General features: G+C 45.2%; 1 protein-coding gene across 1 annotated transcript in view; it reads left to right on the forward strand.

Annotated features, from left to right (window-relative positions):
- Positions 1–19,954, forward strand: part of gkup (glucuronokinase with putative uridyl pyrophosphorylase) — a 92,262-nt gene that overhangs the window by 42,152 nt on the left and 30,156 nt on the right. Inside the window, exons 9-10 of the mRNA XM_063038160.1 lie at positions 15,561–15,652; positions 19,562–19,667. Coding sequence (XP_062894230.1) covers positions 15,561–15,652; positions 19,562–19,667 — 198 coding nt within the window. The remainder of the gene's footprint in view (positions 1–15,560; positions 15,653–19,561; positions 19,668–19,954) is intronic.

Raw genomic sequence — 19,954 nt, forward strand, 5'->3', positions numbered from 1 at the left:
AATTATGTACTGTGGTAATTCTAATCTATTAGGCTAAGTAATGGTATTAGTTGTTAAGAAAAATAGTTATAGTTTCCATATAACTCTTCTGGACCATTTCCACTGGTCCAAAATGTTGTATGTAAGCCTATGTAACAACCATTGTAGGTGTTTATACCCTAATTTGTTCATGCTTGCTCCTGCCCGCAGACATAATTATCCAATCCCTATGTACTTATTTACTTAATTTTTTCATTTTTATCCCTTTCCCAAATCTTTCCCTTTACTTGTGTTAATTCTCTATTTTCCAAAAGAAAACAAAAAAAAAGACATTTAGACTAGGGGTGCTTACGTTAGCAATATTACTGTGTTGATGAGAAGAGCAGTATAAATCATTAGGAGAGTCATCTAAAGTCTGCTCGCATTGGGGTTATATATTCAATCCATTTATTCCAGATTTGATAAAATTTTTCTTTTTGAATTCTCAGAGAGTAAGTCAACTTTTCCATTTTAAATATTTCCAAGATAATTTCGTGCCAATCTTCTAATGTAGGTGGTATTGGATTTAGCCACTTTCTAGTGATTGATTTCTTACTTGCCGCTAAGAGGGCCTGCAGCAACTTTATATCTTCCTTCTGTTCAAGAAACAATACATGCCCCAAATAGAGCGTCTCAAAGTTCAGAGGTATCTGGGACCTAAGTACCTTAACTAATGTTCTATGAATACCTTCCCAATATAGACTTAATTTAGGGCAATCCCAGAAAATATGAAAATGATTTGCCTCCTTGGAGCCACACCTTCTCCAACACGTCACGTTTGTATCTTTATATTTTTCCTGATATGGGGTCTTGAAGTACCTTATAATGTTTTTCCAACAATGTTCTCTCCAAGTCAAAGAATTAGTTGAGGACCATTGAAAGCTGCAGATTTTTCCCCAAGCCTCCTCTGAAAGTACCAACCCCGCTTCTTTCTCCCACTTCTCTTTAATATACAGTGTATTTACATTTTTAGCATGGGAGAGTGCATTATATAATCGAGAAACTGATTTACTAGGTATTGAACTGCAAGCCGAATTCAGAATCTTGAAAAATTCTAATTCTACTGTTGATAGGTCTGTATATCTACAACTCCGGTTAACATAGTTTCGTATTTGAAGGTACCTAAAAAAATCATTATGTTCTAGGCCATGTTTGTCCTGCAGGATTTGGAAACTTTGTAATACTCTTTTATCTATAAATGAGAGGTAGGTTGTAAGACCTTTCTTTATCCATAGCTCAAATCTTTTATCTCCTCTGTTGGGAAGGAATTCGGTATCATATGCACACCATCTAAAGAGTTTTAGCATGTTATTAATTCCACATGAATTAACCACCTTCTGCCATACTTTTAATGTAAGATTTATCCAAGCATTATTAAATTTTTCCAACTGGGCCATCAATCCTTTGTCAGCTATTGAGGCCTGAAGAGGAAAACTGTCAACTAATCCAAATTCTATTTCCTTCCATCTAGCCTTATATTCCCTATTACACCAATATAACAGAGGGGTTATCTGTGAGGCATTAAAATAATTTCTCAGGCAAGGAAGAACCATACCTCCTCCTCCCTTCCCTAACTGTAAGGTGTTATATCGAATTCTAGGTTTCTTTCCTTGCCAAATGAAGCGGGAAATCCATTTGTCCCATTCCCTGAATTGATTATCATCCACCTCCACTGGTAAAGTACGGAAAAGATACAATAACCGAGGAAGAATATTCATTTTTATAGTATTTATCCTTGAATTTAAACTTAAAAAGGGGATAAGATTCCACCTATGCATATCTGCTTTTATCTCTGAGATTAATGGCCCATAATTTACCTGTGACAGTGTTGAAAGATCCTTTGGCAGGGTTATTCCTAAATATTTTAATGATTTAGCTTCCCACTTAAGATCGTATGTATCCTGCAATTTTTTGGATGGTGTATAATTTAGGGACATAACCTGCGTTTTCTTTACATTTATTTTATAACCTGATATTTTCTCAAAGTCATCCAACAGTGTAAACAATCCTATAAATGATGTTTCTGGTTCACTCAGATAGACCAAAACATCATCTGCGAATAACGCCACTTTCTGTTCCATCCCTGCCACCTTGATACCTTTTACGATTTCGCTCTGTCTTATTAGTTGGGCAAGCAGTTCAATATATAGCGCAAAAAGGAGAGGAGAAATTGGGCATCCCTGTCTAGTGCCTCTCTCTAAGATGAAGGAGTCAGAGAGGTCCCCATTTATCTTAATTCGGGCTGCAGGGCTGTCATATAGAGTCTGAATTACTTTAATAAACTTTTCTTGAAAGCCGAATCTTCCTAACACTCTAGGAATGCCCAACTAACCGAATCAAAAGCTTTCTCAGCATCCAATCCTACTACCATTGTCTCTGTCTAGTTCTTATTAACCTGTTCTAATATGTGCAGAGTTCTCCTTATGTTGTCCTGTGTTTGTCTTTGTTGAATAAATCCAGTCTGGTCTAAATGGATCAGGCCAGGTAAAAGCTTTTCCAATCTGCGCGCTAATATAGATGTAAATAGTTTGTAATCTAAATTAAGAACACTAATTGGCCGATAATTGCCACATTCTAGTTTATCTTTACCCTCTTTAGGAATAACTGAAATAATCGCTTCTCTCCAGGAAGGTGGAGTTTCTCCTCTCTGCAAGATCCAATTAAAGGTGTTAAGTAGTAATGGGGCTAACTATGTCTTCAGGGACTTGTACCACTCTGAGGTAAACCCATCAGAACCCGGGGACTTTCCAGCCTTTAACCTAGAGATGACCACGTTCAGTTCTTTGACAGTTACTGGTTCTAATGAACTTTCATTTTGTAAATCTGTAAGTTTAGGTAGATCTAAAAAATTCAATACACTGTCTATATAGGGCTCATTGGGGGCCCGGGGTTGGGAGTACAGCTCTCGATAATATGTTTCAAAACTCTCTTGAATTTTCCCTATTGTACTCTCCACAAGCTTTGTCTTTGGATTCTTTATTTTATGAATTGTATTGTCTTCTTGTTGTTTTCGTAATTTATATGCTAATAATCTAGCTGATTTACCTCCTACTTCATAATTCTTTTGTCTCAGGTAAAGAAAATTTCTTTGAGTTTCCAACGTGTAAATATCATCAATTTCACTTTGCAATTTCCTAATTTCCTGTTTTCGATTTGAATTACTTTTGTTGCTATCTACAACTTGAAGTTGTTTTAATTTTCCTTGAAGGTCTGCTAATTTTTGTGCATTGATTTTTTTCATGTGAGTGGTAATGGAAATAATTTTCCCTCTCAGTACAGCTTTCAATGTATCCCATAAGATCACTGGTGATGTTTCTCCCGTGTCATTAAGGTCTAGATATTCTTTGATTTCTCCCCTTAATCTCTCCATTACTTTCGGGTTATTGAGTGTATGTGAGTTTAGCCTCCATAGTGTTTTCCTCATTTTCCTTTCCAGGATTAGAGACATGGAGACTGGGCTATGATCTGACAGATCAATTGTTGCAATATTACAGTTTTTTATCCTGAGTCTGTCTGTATTAAAGATAAAGAAATAGTCTATCCTTGAATAGGCTGAATGAGGGAAAGAGTAATGTGTATAATCTTTACTAGTAGGGTGTAATTCCCTCCAGATATCTATAATTCCCAACTCCTCCATCAATGAATTCATTTTCCGAGTCAGATATTTATTCTGAGTAACTATTCTTGAAGAATCTAATACAGGATTTAATCTAATATTAAAATCCCCTCCACAAATTACTACCCCTTGAGAACTGACCATTAGGTCAAAAATTTGTCTGTAAAATGATCATTCACAACCTGGAGGAGCATAAACATTCAGCAATGTTATTTCTGTACCTTCTATTCTTCCTGTGATTTTTACAAACCGTCCTTCTTTGTCTTTAGTCTCTGAAATATGTTCGTAATTAAGAGTACTTGATATTAAAGTAGCTACCCCTCTTTTGTGACTCAATTTATATGATGAATAAAATACATGCTTAAAGCCCATTCTTTTTAATTTTCCATGTTCAGATTGGCTCATATGTGTTTCCTGGAGGAAAGCTATTTGTGCCCTCTCTTTTTTCAATTTAGACATAATCTTATTTCTTTTAATTGGATTCAAAACCCCATTAACATTATAGGAAATTATTTTTACCAATTCATTTTCTCTAGTAGAAAAAATACACTCTCCTTTTCTAACCAAACAGTAAGCAATCCCTTCTCAACAGTAAACCAAGACATATAACCACACCCTAGAAATTTTTGAACGTGTAACATTTGAAAATTTTTCCCAACTTCCCACAGTGAGGCCTGAGCACCGACCCGCCTCAGTTCAGAGGGATAACCTCTATCTTCACCCTGTGTTAGAGGGCCCTCCGCAGTGTGAATAATCATAGAGAATTCTCTCCTATTTGTGTCTCGACCATATTGCTGTCACTCAAGTTATTCCGCCTAGTTTATTTTCAGTTACCAGTTTTCATTTTACCTTTGAGTCCGATTTACTCTTTTCAGTCATTTCTCTTAATTAATCTGTGTTCTCTGTACATTCGCGTCTGAATATTTGCAGCTTTTCCTTGTAGTTTGACACTCTGGTTCGAGTGGAGCGTCCTCGCCCCACTAACTGCCACGACTTCTGCCGAATCCTCTCCAGTAGCGATTCCGGTTGGGTGATAACTTTAATAGGTAGTCCCCGGTCCACCAGGTCCGACGTTGCCTCCTCCACCGTAGCATAAGTTTTTGTCCCTTCGTCGTAATAGACTCTCAGCCAAGCTGGATACAGGATCTGGAATCTGATGTTGTTTTCCTTCAGGACTCTCCGTGTTTCCGTATATTCCTTCCGTCTGGCAAGAATCCCCGGTGCGCAGTCGTGGTCTAAACTGATTTTACAGTTGTTCCATATGAAACCTTTCTTTTGCCATGCCCGTTTAAGCACCTCTTCCTTCGTTCTGTAACTGAGACATCTGACCAGAATCGATCTGGGTTGGGCGCCTGCCGGAGGCTGTGGTGCTAACGCCCGGTGGGCCCTTTCTATCTGTAGGTCTTTTGCGGCCAGTATATCAAGATTCTCTGTAAGCAGCTTCTCCACGAAGGGAATCATCAACCCGGGTTTACCTTCAGTTCCTTCGGGAACTCCGTAGATCCTCACATTTTCCCTTCTTGAGCGGCCTTCTTGATAGTTTCCACTGGAGCTGATCTTGCAGCTTCAGCATTTCTGCTATCACTTCCTCGGCGTTTTGTAGCTTCTCTTCAATTCCAACAATCCTCGCTTCGGCTTCATCTATCCGCGAGTTAGTTTTTGCTATTTCTCCTTTAATATCTTCCTGCTGTTTGCTGTTATCTTGTCGGAACTCGTGAATCTCTCTGAGAATCAAAGACAGAGTCACCGATTCCCCCTCATTATTTCTGTCCTGGCTTGCCGTGGGGGAGCTAGGCCCGTCGCCTTGCTGCGTCTCTTTATGTTTATCAGCCTTCGGAGCGGACTTTTTATTCTTGTTCTTAGACATCATCCTTGCCCCTTTTATTAATATAGTTATGCAATATTAAGTATTTGTCTAAATTCGATTTTGGGGCAGTTTACCTTCTTTTTTGTCGAGAGACCTTTTCCTTATGCCGCCATTCCCCTGATGACCGGGAAGGGCAAGATTCAGATACCAGAGTAGCCCTGTGGCTGTCCCCCTTAACAATAAGTACTCCTGTTTGAGTACTGTTGGGAGGGACGGCCTACCTGGGGGAGGCAACAGTGGTCGTGCCTCTGGCACAGAGTCTGGTGCTGTGGCTCAGAAGGGTAGGGAAAGGAAGAAGGCTGCGGTAATAGGGGACTCTATAGTTAGGGGGTCAGACAGGCAATTCTGTGGACACAAGAAAGAAACGCGGATGGTAGTTTGCCTCTCAGGTGCCAGTGTCCGGGATGTTTCTGATCGCGTCCACGATATCCTGAAGTGGGCAGGTGAACAGCCAGAGGTCGTGGTACATATTGGTACCAACGACATAGGTAGGAAAAGGGAGGAGGTCCTGAAAACAGACTACAGGGAGTTGGGAAGGAAGTTGAGAAGCAGGACCTCAAAGGTAGTAATCTCGGGATTACTGCCTGTGCCAGGTGACAGTGAGTGTAGGAATAGAGTGAGGTGCAGGGTAAATGCGTGGCTGAGGGATTGGAGTGGGGGCAGGGATTCAGATTTCTGGATCATTAGGACCTCTTTTAGGGCAGGCGTGACCTGTACAAAAAGGAAGGGTTGCATATGAATCCCAGGGGGACCAATATCCTGGCAGGGAGGTTTGCTAAGGCTATTGGGGAAAGTTTAAACTAGAATTGCTGGGGGGGGGCAGGGTGTGGGAACCAAACTGAAGAGATGGAGGAAGGGGCTGTTGGCTCACATAGAGAATACTTGGAGACAGTGCAAGAGGGAGGACAGGTTGGTGATAGAGAAAGGATGTGCTCAGACTGATAGCTTGAGATATGTCTATTTTAATGCTAGAAACATCATGAACAAAGCGGATGAGCTTAGAGCGTGGATCAGTACTTGGAGCTACGATGTTGTGGCCATTACAGAGACTTGGATGGTTCAGGGGCAGGAATGGTTACTTAGAGTGCCAGGTTTTAGATGTTTCAGAAATAGGGAGGCAAAAGAGGTGGGGGCGTGGCACTGCTGATTGGAGATAGTGTCACGGCTGCAGAAAAGGAAGAAGTCATGGAGGGGTTGTCTATGGAATTTCTGTGGGTGGAAGTTAGGAACAGGAAGGGGTCAATAATTCTACTGGGTGTTTTTTATAGACCACCCAATAGTAACAGGGACTTCAAGGAGCAGATAGGGAGACAGATTCTGGAAAGGTGTAATAATAACAGGGTTGTCGTGGTGGGAGATTTTAATTTCCCAAATATTGACTGGCATTTCCCTAGAGCAAGGGGTTTAGATGGGGTGGAGTTTGTTAGGTGTCTTCAGGAAGGTTTCTTGATACAAGATGCAGGTAAGCCTACAAGAGGAGAGGCTTTACTTGATCTGGTATTGGGAAATGAACCTGGTCAGGTGTCAGGTCTCTCAGTGGGAGAGCATTTTGGAGATAGTGATCACAGTTCTATCTCATTTACCATAGCATTGGAGAAGGATAGAAACAGAGAGTTAGGAAAGCGTTTAACTGGAGAAAGGGGAAATATGAAGCTATCAGGCAGGAACTGGGAAGCATAAATTGGGAATGGATGTTCTCAGGGAAATGTATGGCAGAAATGTGGCAATTGTTCAGGGGATATTTGCGTAGCGTTCTGCATAGGTATGTTCCAATGAGACAGGGAAAGGATGGTAGGGTACAGGAACCGTAGTGTGCAAAGGCTGTTGAAAATCTAGACAAGAAGAAAAGAAAAGCTTACGAAAGGTTCAGAAACTTAGGTAATGATAGAGATCTAGAAGATTATAAGGCTAGCAGGAAGGAATTTAAGAATGAAATTAGAAGAGCCGGAAGTGGCCATGAGAAGGCCTTGGTGAGCTAGATTAAGGAAAACCCCAAGGCATTCTACAAGTATGTGAACAGCAAGAGGATAAGACGTGAGAGAATAATAGGACCAATCAAGTGTTTCAGTGGAAAAGTGTGTATGGAATCGGAGGAGATAGCGGAGGTACTTAATGAATACTTTGCTTCAGTATTCACTATGGAAAAGGATCTTGGCGATTGTAGGGATGTCTTACAGTGGACTGAAAAGCTCGAGCATGTAGATATTAAGAAAGAGAATGTGCTGGAGCTTTTAGAAAGCATCAAGTTGGATCAGTCACCGGGACCAGACAGGATGTACCCCAGGCTACTGTGGGAGGCAAGGGAGGAGATTGCTGAGCCTCTGGCGATGATCTTTACATCAATGGGGATGGGAGAGGTTCCAGAGGATTGGAGGGTTGCAGATATTCCCTTATTCAAGAAAGGGAGTAGAGGTAGCCTAGGAAATTATAGACCAGTGAGTCTTACTTCAGTGGTTGGTAAGTTGATGGAAAAGAACCTGAGAGGCAGGATTTATGAACATTTGGAGAGGCATAATATGATTAGGAATAGTCAGCATGGCTTTGTCAAAGGCAAGTCATGCCTTACGAGCCTGATTAAATTTTTTGAGGATGTGACTAAACACATTGATGAAGGTTGAGCAGTCAATGTAATGTTTATGGATTTCATCAAGGCATTTGATAAGGTATCCCATGCAAAGCTTATTGAGAAAGTAAGGAGGCATGGGATCCAAGGGGACATTGCTTTGTGGATCCAGAATTAGCTTGCTTGCAGAAGGCAAAGAGTGGTTGTAGATGGGTCATATTCTGCATGGAGGATGGTGACCGGTGGTGTGCCTCAGGATTCTGTTCTGGGACTTCTTCTCTTCGTGATTTTTATAAATGACCTGGAATGAGGAAGTGGAGGGATGGGTTAGTAAATTTGCTGATAACACTGTAGCGGTGTGCTACACACAGCGCTAAAATAACCACACGTAGTCGGTGAGTTAGAGTTGCGATGAAAAGAGATTTTTTCAAACTTCGCGGCCTGCTTTAAAGCCTTCCTGTTCCCGCCCTCCCTGGGGCGGGACTGCTGTGGGGAATGCATATTCCCAGACCTTTTCCGCGCGCAGGATTTTCCCCCTACTGGTGAAGATGGCCTGGCGCCCTTTTTGGGGCCGGCCCTCTGCCTGCACACGCTGTTTCGTGAGCCGGTTCGTGTGTGCTAGAAAGTGGGTCACCACATAACCCCCCTCCCCCAGAACTGGCGATACCTCCCCCAATGTCCACAGTCTGGATCGGCCTCTGTTTGGGAGGTCTGCCCCTGCGCCGCGGTGCCTGAGCCTGGACCGGCTGTGCCAAGTCCACATGGGCTGGTTTGAGTCGGTCCACCGTGAAAACCTCCTCTCTCCCCCCAATGTCCAGCACGAACGTGGACCCGTTGTTCCTGATCACCTTAAACGGTCCCCCGTAGGGCCGTTGTAGCGGTGCCCGGTGTCCGCCCCGTCGTACAAAAAGAAACTTACAGTTCTGCAGGTCTTTGGGTACGCAGGTCGGGCTCTGTCCATGCTGTGAAGTGGGTATGGGGGCCAGGTTACCGAGCCTCTCCCATAGTCTGTCCAGGACTGCTGTGGGTTCTTCCTCTTGCCCCCTTGGGGCTGGTATGAACTCTCCTGGGACGACCAGGGGTGCGGATCCTCTTTGGGCGCCGTGCGGATTCCGAGCAGGACCCAGGGAAGCTCGTCCACCCAGTTAGGCCCCTCCAGGCGGGCCATGAGAGCCGATTTCAGGTGACGGTGGAAGCGCTCCACTAGTCCGTTCGACTGTGGGTGGTAGGCAGTTGTGTGGTGTAGCTGCGATCCTAAAAGTCTGGCCATAGCCGACCACAGGCTGGAGGTGAACTGGGCGCCCCTGTCGGAGGTAATGTGGTCCAGTACCCCAAAGCGGGCTACCCAGGTTGCGATCAGTGCTCGGGCGCAGGATTCGGAGGTGGTGTCGGTGAGCGGGACTGCCTCTGGCCATCTGGTGAACCAGTCTATCATAGTTAGGAGGTACCGCGCTCCTCGTGACACTGGCAGGGGCCCCACGATATCCACATGGATGTGGTCGAACCTCCGGCGGGTGGGTTTGAACCGCTGCGGTGGAGCCTTGGTGTGCCGCTGCACCTTGGCCGTTTGGCACTGCATACACGGTTTGGCCCATTCACTGACCTGTTTGTGAAGCCCATGCCACACGAACCTGTTGGAGACCAGCCGGACAGTTGTCCTGATGGAGGGGTGCGCTAAGTTGTGAATGGATTCGAAAACCCGCTGGCGCCAGGCTGCTGGGACGACAGGGCGGGGTTGGCCGGTAGCTACGTCACATAGTAGGGTCCTCTCACCTGGGCCTACGGGGAGGTCTTGAAGCTGCAAACCGGAGACTGCAGTCCTGTAACTGGGGATCTCAGCGTCTGCCTGCTGTGCCTCTGCCAGCGCTGCATAGTCCACCCCTGGGACGGGGCCTGTATGGTAGGTCTGGAAAGTGCGTCCGCCACGACGTTGTTCTTTCCAGAGACATGCCGGATGTCCGTCGTGTACTCGGAGATGTAGGACAGATATCGCTGCTGGCGGGACGACCAGGGGTCGGACACCTTAGTGAACACAAAGGTAAGCGGTTTGTGGTCTGTGAACGCGGTGAAGGGCCTACCTTCTAAGAAGTACCTGAAATGCCGGATTGCCAAGTATAGTGCCAATAGCTCCTGGTCGAAAGCACTGTATTTGAGTTCGGGTGGTCGTAGATGTTTGCTGAAGAACGCCAGGGGTTGCCAGCGACCCTCGATGAGTTGCCCCAGCACCCCACCAACTGCTCTGTTGGATGCGTCCACCGTGAGGGCAGTAGGAACATCCGTTCTGGGGTGCACTAGCATCGCGGCGTTTGCCAAGGCTTCTTTGGTTTTAACGAAAGCGGCTGCGGCCTCTTCGTCCCAGGTAATGTCCTTGCCCTTACCCAACATCAGAGTGAACAGGGGGCGCATGGTTGGGGCTGCTGAGGGGAGGAAACGGTGGTAGAAATTCACCATACTGCAAGTCTTTGATTGTGTTGGGTCGGGGGAAGTGGCAGACCGCATCTACCTTGGTGGGCAGAGGGGTTGCCCCGTCTTTAGCAATCCTGTGGCCCAGGAAGTCGATGGTGTCAAGTCTGAACTGGCATTTGGCTGGGTTGATTGTAAGGCCGAATTCGCTCAGGCGGGAGTAGAGCTGGCGGAGGTGGGACAGATGCTCCTGCCGACTACTGCTGGCTATGAGGATGTCGTCCAAATAGATGAATGCAAAGTCCAGGTCGCGTCCCACCGCGTCCATTAGCCGCTGGAACATCTGTGCGGCATTCTTTAGACCAAACGGCATTCGGAGGAATTCGAAAAGTCCGAACGGGGTGATGAGTGCTGTTTTGGGGATGTCGGCAAGATGTACCGGGATTTGATGGTATCCCCGGACGAGGTCTACCTTGGAAAAGATCCTTGCGTCGTGTAGGTTTGCTGCGAAGTCTTGAATGTGCGGCACAAGGTAGCGGTCTGGCGTTGTAGCCTCGTTCATTCTGCGGTAATCACCGCATGGTCTCCAGCCCCCCGTTGCCTTGGGCACCATGTGCAGAGGGTAGGCCCATGGGCTGTCGGACCGTCATATGATCCCCAATTCCTCCATCTTCTTGAACTCCTCCTTCGCCAGTCGGAGCTTGTCCAGGGGAAGCCTTCAAGCACGGGCGTGGAGGGGTAGTCCCTGGGTCGGGATGTGGTGCTGTACTCCGTGTCTGGGCATGGCTGCAGTGAACTGCGGTTTCAGTACTGATGGGAAATCTGCCAGGACCCCGGTGAATTCATCGTCGGACAGCGTGATGGAGTCCAGGTGTGAGGCTGGCAACTGTGCTTCACCCAGGGAGAACGTTTGAAAAGTCTTGGCGTGGACTAATCGCTTCCCTTGCAGGTTGACCAGCAGGCTGTGGGCTCGTAGAAAATCTGCCCCCAGCAGTGGTTGGGCCACGGCGGCCAGTGTGAAGTCCCACGTGAACCGGCTGGAGCTGAACTGTAGCCGCACTGTGCGGGTGCCGTAGGTTCGTATTGTGCTGCCATTAGCGGCCCTCAGGGTGGGTCCCGGTTCTCTGTTGCGGGTGTCATAACTCGTTGGAGGTAAGACGCTGATCTCTGCTCCGGTGTCGACCAAAAAGCGGCGTCTCGACTGCTTGTCCCAGACGTACAGGAGGCTGTCCTGATGGCCAGCCGCTGTAGCCATCAGCGGCGGCTGGCCCTGGCGTTTCCCGGGAATTTGCAGGGTGGTCTGCAGCGGCGGGCCTCTGTGCCCCACCGCTGGTGGTAGAAACACCATTGTTCGTTGGGCTCGCGGCTTGGTGATCTGTGCGACGGATGCCCCTCTCTCTTTCCTGGCATTCCACAGCACATCTGCTCGGGCCGCCACCTCCCGGGGGTTGCTGAAATCTGCGTCGGACAGCAGCAGGCATATGTCCTCGGGCAGTTGCTCTAGGAACGCCTGCTCAAACATGAGGCAGGGTTTGTGTCCTTCAGCCAGGGCCAGCATCTCGTTCATTAATGCTGACGGCGGCCTATCTCCCAAACCATCCAGGTGCATTAAGCGGCGTGCTCGTTCGCGCCGTGAGATTCCGAAAGTCCTTATGAGCAGGGCTTTGAATGTTGTGTATTTGCCGTTCTCCAGGGGCGACTGTATAAACTCCTCAACTTGTGCAGCTGTCTCCTGGTCGAGGGAGCTCAGCACGTAGTAGTAGCGAGTGGACTCAGAGGTTATCTGCCGAATGTGAAATTGGGCTTCTGCTTGTTCGAACCACAAACGGGGTCTCAGCGGCCGGAAGTTTGGCAGTTTTAACGAAACTGCGTGAACAGATGCTGCGTCGGTCATCTCTGGTCCAAATATCGTTTGGGCCGTCAGGGTCACCATTTGTAGCGGTGTACTACACACAGCGCTAAAATAACCACACGTAGTCAGTGAGTTGGAGTTGCGATGAAAGAGATTTATTCAAACTTCGCAGCCTGCTTTAAAGCCTTCCCGTTCCCACCCTCCCTGGGCGGGACTGCTGTGGGGAATGCATATTCCCAGACCCTTTCTGCGCGCGGGATTTTCCCCCTGCTGGTGAAGATGGCCTGGCACCCTTTTTGGGGCTGGCCCTCTGCCTGCGCGCGCTGTTTCGTGAGCCAGTTCGTGTGTGCTAGAAAGTGGGTCGCCACAACACAAAGGTTGGGGGTGTTGTGGATAGTGTGGAGGGCTGTTAGAGGTTACAGCAGGACATTGATAGGATGCAAAACTGGGCTGAGAGTTGGCAGATGGAATTCAACCCAGATAAGTGTGAGATGGTTCATTTTGGTAAGTCAAATATGATGGCGGAATATAGTATTAATGGTAAGACTCTTGGCAGCGTGGAGGATCAGAGGGATCTTGGGGTCCGAGTCCATAGGACACTCAAAGCTGCTGTGCAGGTTGACTCTGGTTAAGAAGGCATACGGTGCATTGGCCTTCAACCGTGGAATTGAGTTTAAGAGCCGAGAGGTACTGTTGCAGCTATATAGGACCCTGGTCAGACCCCACTTGGAGTACTGTGCTCAATTCTGATCACCTCACTACAGGAAGGATGTGGAAGCCATAGAAAGGGTGCAGAAGAGATTTACAAGGACATTTCCTGGATTGGGGAGCATGCCTTATGAGAATAGGTTGAGTGAACTCGGCCTTTTCTCCTTGGAGCGGCAGACGATGAGAGGTGACCTGATAGAGTATAAGATGATGAGAGGCATTGATTGTGTGGATAGTCAGAGGCTTTTTCCCAGGGCTGAAATGGCTAACATGAGAGGGCACAGTTTTAAGGTGCTTGGAAGAAGGTACAGAGGAGATGTCAGGGGTAATTTTTTTTTTACACAGTGGTGAGTGCGTGGAATGGGCTGCTGGTGACGGTGGTGGAGGCGGATACGATAGGGTCTTTTAAGAGACTCCTGGATAGCTAGATGGAGCTTTGAAAAATAGAGGGCTACGGGTATCCTTAGATAACTTCTAAGCATTGTAGGCCGAAGAGCCTGTATTGTGCTGTAGGTTTTCTGTGTTTCTCCCTTTCATGTCTGCCTGGCATTGTTGTGGCAATTCTGATGTCTAGTATTTGCCACATCAGCCCATAGCTGAATGTAGTCCAAGCCTTGCTATGTGCAGGCACAGACTGCTTCAATTGCTAAGGGGCTGGTAATAGAGTTGAAAGTTGTGCAATTGTCTGCAAATGTCTCCACTTCATCCAAAATAGTGGCATGGCTTCCCCAACATCTGGTAACTGCTCCTCCTCTGCCATTTTTCTCTTTTCTCTCTTCCTCTGATCTACCTGGCCCCCATCAGCATATCTCTTTCCCCACCCTACCTTGCTCAATTACCCTCACATACTCACCCCACAAGTTCTGCATCCCACCTCCCTCCTTTAATTCCATGCTCCACCTTCCTCTCCCACAACATTCCACCAGTTTTACTCCTTTGTCACTTCCACCTATCACTTCCCTGCTTCTGTCTCCATTCTCTCGTTGCCTCTGCTCTCCCTCATTTGCCTTATCATCACCACCCCCCTTCTTAATCTGGATCCATTTATCACCTGCCAGCTCTTGCACTACCCCTTCCCTCCACCTGGCTATCTTTCCTTTATCTATTAGTCCAGATGAGATGTATCAACCTGAAATCTTGATTGTCCATTTCCTTCTGTAGATGCTGCCTGACCCAAGTTCCTCCAGCCTTCTATGTGTTGCTCCAGGTTGAAGCACCTGTGCGCTTGTGTCTCTGCTTCTGCTCTTGTGATGCAGGGAGGGTGAATAATGAAGCAGCTGATGGTGGTTGGGCTGAGGGCATTGGCCTGCTGTAGAGTGCTGGGTCTGGGATGATTGACCTTTAATGACTATATCTACTTTCCTTTGTTTGAGGGACAATGCCCACCATTGGATTACTTCCCCCCCCCCCCCTGAAGCCCATTGCCTTACCAGGAGTCCACTCAGTGAAACGCTATCTCGTGTCAAAGGCGATCACCTCCATCTCACCATTGGAATTCAGCTGTTTTGTCCTCTTTTGACCAAACCTCTGATGAGCTCTGGGGCTGAGTTGTTCTGGCATCAATGAGCAGGTTATTGGAGAGAAACTGCTGCTGGATGGAGCTTTTGGCACAGTCACACTTTCCATATTGTTAAGTCAAAGTCAGGATTGTGATTGTCCTAGAATACCTTGGATAAAAAGCTGGTTAATTTTGGAGCACAGGTCTTTATCAGTAAAGACCAAAAATGTCCCAGAGACCAAAAAAAGTGCAAGGGCCATAATGAGGCAGATTGAGAGCTCAAGAGTGTACAAGAGGTCCATTCGAAGGTCTGATACCACTGGGGTATAGACTAGTCTCTGAATTGGATGGTGCAGCAGGTATTGCTGTAGCCTCTCAGCTCCAGGTTCAGTCCTGTTGTGGAGCAGACTTAACGAGTTGAATGGCCTAATTCTTCTTCTATGTCTTATGGTCTCAATCCTATCTGTGTGGAGTTTGCATGTCTTCCTGCTTCTCTAAGATTTACTGGTTGGTAGGTTAATTGGTTATAGTAAATTTCCCCTCGTGTTCATGGGTGGTAGGAAAATGAAGCCAGAGTTGATGGGCATATGAGAGTGAATGGTTTACAGGGAGATAATTACTCTTGGAGGCAACATGGTCTCGGTGTTGCAGGAAAAGATTAGAAGTAACTAAATGCTGTACACTCTCATCTCTATCAGCTGCATCAGATGCAGGAAGTTTGAAATAAAGCAAATGCTTTGCAAGTGCCTCACAGGTGAGACAAGCCAACAAAGAGAGAAGTAGAATTTACTTTCATCAGAATAATCTTTGAACCACAGCATTCACTCCTTTGCTCTGTGGTGCTTGTCCAGTTACATGTGTCCAACAGTTTTTGGTTTTCCTTTTCCTCCACTGCTTACCTAACTTCTCCTTAAACACATTGTAATTACCAATGCCATGGAAGTGAAAATGGGGGATTTGTTGATCACACACTGTACATGGTGGTTTGACTCCTTTAGCTTGTGCTTTTCTTCTGCTAACACTCTTTGTTGACAGGGTCTTTCTGAATATAAGAAGTGGTTGGCACTCTACTCCTCGAAGCAACATGGTTCAACAGTCAAACAAGTTACCTGCCGTTCCTATGCAAGGTACCACTGGTTTTAGTGTTGCTCACACAGCTCTATGTTGCATTTTAGTTTTAATTCAGATGCTATGAATTCTAAAATGTTGCAATTGTTTTGTTAACCCCTTGTGAGAATTCCAGCTATTTCATTGCCTATTAATGCAGAGGAAGTGGTGTTGCTCTGTTGGTTTAAAAAAAAAAGAAATCAAATCATTAGAGATGATATAGGGTCGGAAGGTGTAGAATCATTGTTGATAGAGCTAAGGAACTGCAAGGGTAAAGAGACCCTGATGGGAGTTGTATACAGATCCCCAAACAGTGGTAAGGATGTGGTCTACAAGTTACAACGGGAGATAGAAAATGCACCCCAAAAGGGCAATGTTACAATAGTCATGGGGAACTTCAATATGAAGGTAGATTGAGAAAATCAGGTTGGTGCAGGACTCCAGGAGGGGGAGCTTCTCGAATGCCTATGGGATGGCTTTTTTAGAGCAGCTTGAGGGTGAGGCCACTGGAGGATCAGCTATTCCAGGTTGGGTGTTGTGCAGTGAACCAGAATTGTTCAGACAGCTTAAGGTAAAAGAATCCTGAGGGGCAAGTGATCATAATATGATCAAATTTATCTTGAAATTTGAGAAGGAGAAGCTAAAGTCAGATATATGAGTATAAGAGTGGAGTAAAGGGAATTACAGAGGCATGAGAGAGGAAGTGGCCAGAATTGATTGGAAAAGAACATTGGCAGGGATATCGGCAGAGCGGCAATGGCTGGAATTTCTGGAAACAATTCAGAAGGTACAGAATATATACATCCCAAAGAGGAAGAAGTATTCTAAAGGAAAGATGACACAACTGTGGCTAACAAGAGATGTTAAAGTCATCTCTTATAAAGGGCATATAATAGAACAAAAATTAGTGGGAAGTTAGAGGATTGGGAAGCTTTTTAAAAACCAACAGAAGGTAATTTTAAAAAACTCATTAAGAAGGTAACGATGGAATACAAAAGTAAGCTAACCAATAACACTAAAGAGGATACTAAAAGTTTCTTCAGATGCATAAAGTATAAAAGAGAGGCAAGAGTGGATATCAGACTACTGGAAAACGATGTTAGAGAGGCAGTAGTGGTGGGGGACAAGGAAATGGCAGACGAACTGAATAAGTATTTTGCATCGCTCTTCACAGTGGAAGACATGAGCATTATGGTGGAAGTTCCAGGGGTCATGAAGTGTGTGAAGTTACCATAACTAGAGAGAAGGTTCTTGGGAAACTGAAAGGTCTGAAGGTAGATAAATCACCTGGACCAGATGGTATACACCCCATTGTTCTGAAAGAGGTAGCTGACAAGATTGTGGAGGCATTCGTAATGATCTTTCAAGAATCACTAGATTCTGGAATGGTTCTGGAAGACTGCAAAATTGGAAATGTCATTCCACTGTTTTAGAAGGGGGGAGAGAGGCAGAAGAAAGGAAATGATAGGCCAGTTAGTCTGAGCTCAGTGGTTGGGAAGATGTTGGAGTTGATTATTAAGGATGAAATCTCGGGGTACTTGGAAGCACATGATAAAATAGGCTGTAGTTGCATGATTTCCGCAAGGAAAAATCTTGCCTGACAAATCTGTTGGAATTCTTTGAAGAAATAGCAAGCAGGATAGACAAAGGAGAATCGACTGATGTTGTGTACTTGGATTTTCAGAAGGCCTTTATCAAGGTGCTGCACATGAGGCTTCTGAACAAGCTATGAGCTTATGGTATTACAGGGAAGACTCTAACATGGATAAAGCAGTGGCTGATTGGCAGGAGGCAAAGAGTGGGAATAAAGTGAGCTTTTTCTGGTTGGCTGCTGGTGACTAGTGGTGTTCCAAAGCGGTCTGTGTTGGGACCGATTCTTTTTATGTTATACGTCAATGATTTGGATGATGGAATTGATGGCTTTTGTAGCCACGTTTGCAAACGATGCAAAGATAGGTGGAGGGGCAGGTAGTGTTGAGGAAGCAGAGAGGTTACAGAATGACTCAGACAGATTAGGAGAATGTCCAGAGAAATGGCAGATGGAATACAGTGTCAGGAAATGTATGGTCATGCACTTTGGTGGAAGAAATGAAAGGGTTAACTATTTTCTAAATGGAGAGAAAATACAAAAAACAGAGGCACAAGGGGACTTGGGACTCCTTGTGCAGGATTCCCTAAAGGTTAATTTCCAGGTTGAGTCTGGGGTGAAGAAGGCAAATGCAAAGTTAGCATTCATTTCAGAAGGACTAGAATAGAAAAATAAGGATGTAATGTTCATACTTTATAAAGCACTGGCGAGGCCTCAGTTGGAGTATTTTGAGCCGGTTTGGGGCCCTTTATCTTAGAATGCGCTGAAACTGGAGAGAGTTCAAAGGAGGTTCACGAAAATGATTCCAGGATTGAACGGCTTGTCATATGAAAAGCGTTTGATGGCTCTGGGCCTGAATTCACTAGAATTCAGAAGAATGAGGGGTGACCTCACTGAAACCTGTTGAATGGCGAAAGGCTTTGATAGAGTGGATGTGGAGAAGATGTTTCCTATGGTGGGAGAGTCTAAGACTGGAGGACACAGCCTCTCCTCAGAACGGAGATGAGGAGGAATTTCTTTAGCCAGAGAGTGGTGAGCCTGTGGAGACCAACTCTTTATGTATATTTAAGACGGAGGTTGATAGATTCTTGATTGGTCAGGGCATGAAGGGATACCGGGAGAAGGCAGGAGATTGGGGCTGAGAGGGAAAATTGGATTAGCTATGATTAAGTGGCGGAGCACTCTCAATGGACCAAATGGCCTAATTCTGCTTTTGTACCTTATGGTCTTATCTATGAGATCTGAAAGGACTATTGTGCCAACAACATCCAAATACTTTTAACATGTGAGCCTTTCAATACAGATTTTCTTCCAACTCAAACCCACTTGAAATTGCCCGCTGGCTCAAAAGGCATGTTTTTTTTAAAATGGTGACAGTTTGTTTCTGGGTCATTTGCAGGATTCTTCTGTTCTGCCGATGCACAGAGCACCTGCACAAGTTGCACACCGAGATTTTTCCATTGCTTGTGCCACAATGATGGAGCTGGTGAAGGTTTGCGAGGAGGTCATGGGATGGGGGAGCAGATTTTACAATTGAAGAAGGCACATGATGGAGTGAAAGGGTCAGCTTGGGTGTCTGGGGATTTGGGAGGATGTGCACAATCAGCTAAGGAGTTTGGAAAGTGCATTTGTGATTGAGTTGGAGCTCGATAGCCAGAGTCTTGAAGGGCAGCGAAGGGTCGAGTGTGAATGATGGGAAAGTAGAAACCATAAAAGTAGAAATCATAATGCTCTGGCCATCAACCTTATCAAGCTTGAAGGTGCAGTTTTATGTGTTAATGAAACCAAACAACCAATGAGATGCTGCATTGTCACAGTGCAAAATTTTCTCCTTACCAGACACTAGAGGGTGCTCCACTACCATTCCAGTGATGTCAAATATCCCTCTCTATATCTTTTAAGAACTATCCACCCTCTGCCAGCAGCACCTGCAAAATAGATTAACTATCTAGAGTTCTTGTAAATGTACCATTCTTCCTGGAATGTTTTCTTTTAAGTTGATTCTGGAAAGGAGGCAATTAAGTCTATCAGCTTCTGTCATGTAATGTTAAGGAATGATTACTGGAGTGAAGACTCAAATTACACTAAAATTCTGTTATTTGAATCTTAGTTCTTTTGGTTTTCCATTAAAGTTCTGTAATAATATTAAATAATAAAATTAATTTCTTTATTTCTTTGCATATACCTCTCCACTCCAATCCTACCTCTTATTTTGCATCTAAATTTTATACCAGAATGTTGCCACATTATGTCCACCAATAACACTGAAAATGTATTTTCTGGTGTGTGCTTCATGTCCCAGATGTTATAAGTCATTGCACTGACATTGCCTTCTGTTCAGGGTAGGAATTATGGGAAATCCATCAGACGGCTTCAATGGAAAGACAATTGCCATGACGATATCTAACTTCTGGGCCGATGTGACGATACACGAAAGCAAAAAAGTCGTAAGTGCAATTGTGCTTTATTGATCAGCGTACTTGGCATGGAATATGCACAAGAGCAAATGAACACTTTCTATTAACTGTTTGAAAGAAAATTACTCGTGTATTCTTGTTGGTCTTAGTAACGGCATTCTCAAACCCTGAACTGAAAGACAAAAGCAGAATGGTTTCTCTAAAGCAGCCAATGCAGAAAATTCAGGATTAGCCCTGACACAGTTTTATGGATTTTGTGTAGTTGCAGTATAATAAGAAATTTAACAGAATAGCCTTCTATCAGATTCTAAAATGTT

The sequence above is a fragment of the Mobula hypostoma genome, chromosome X2, assembly GCF_963921235.1.
Source record: "Mobula hypostoma chromosome X2, sMobHyp1.1, whole genome shotgun sequence".
Lineage (NCBI taxonomy): Eukaryota > Metazoa > Chordata > Chondrichthyes > Myliobatiformes > Myliobatidae > Mobula > Mobula hypostoma.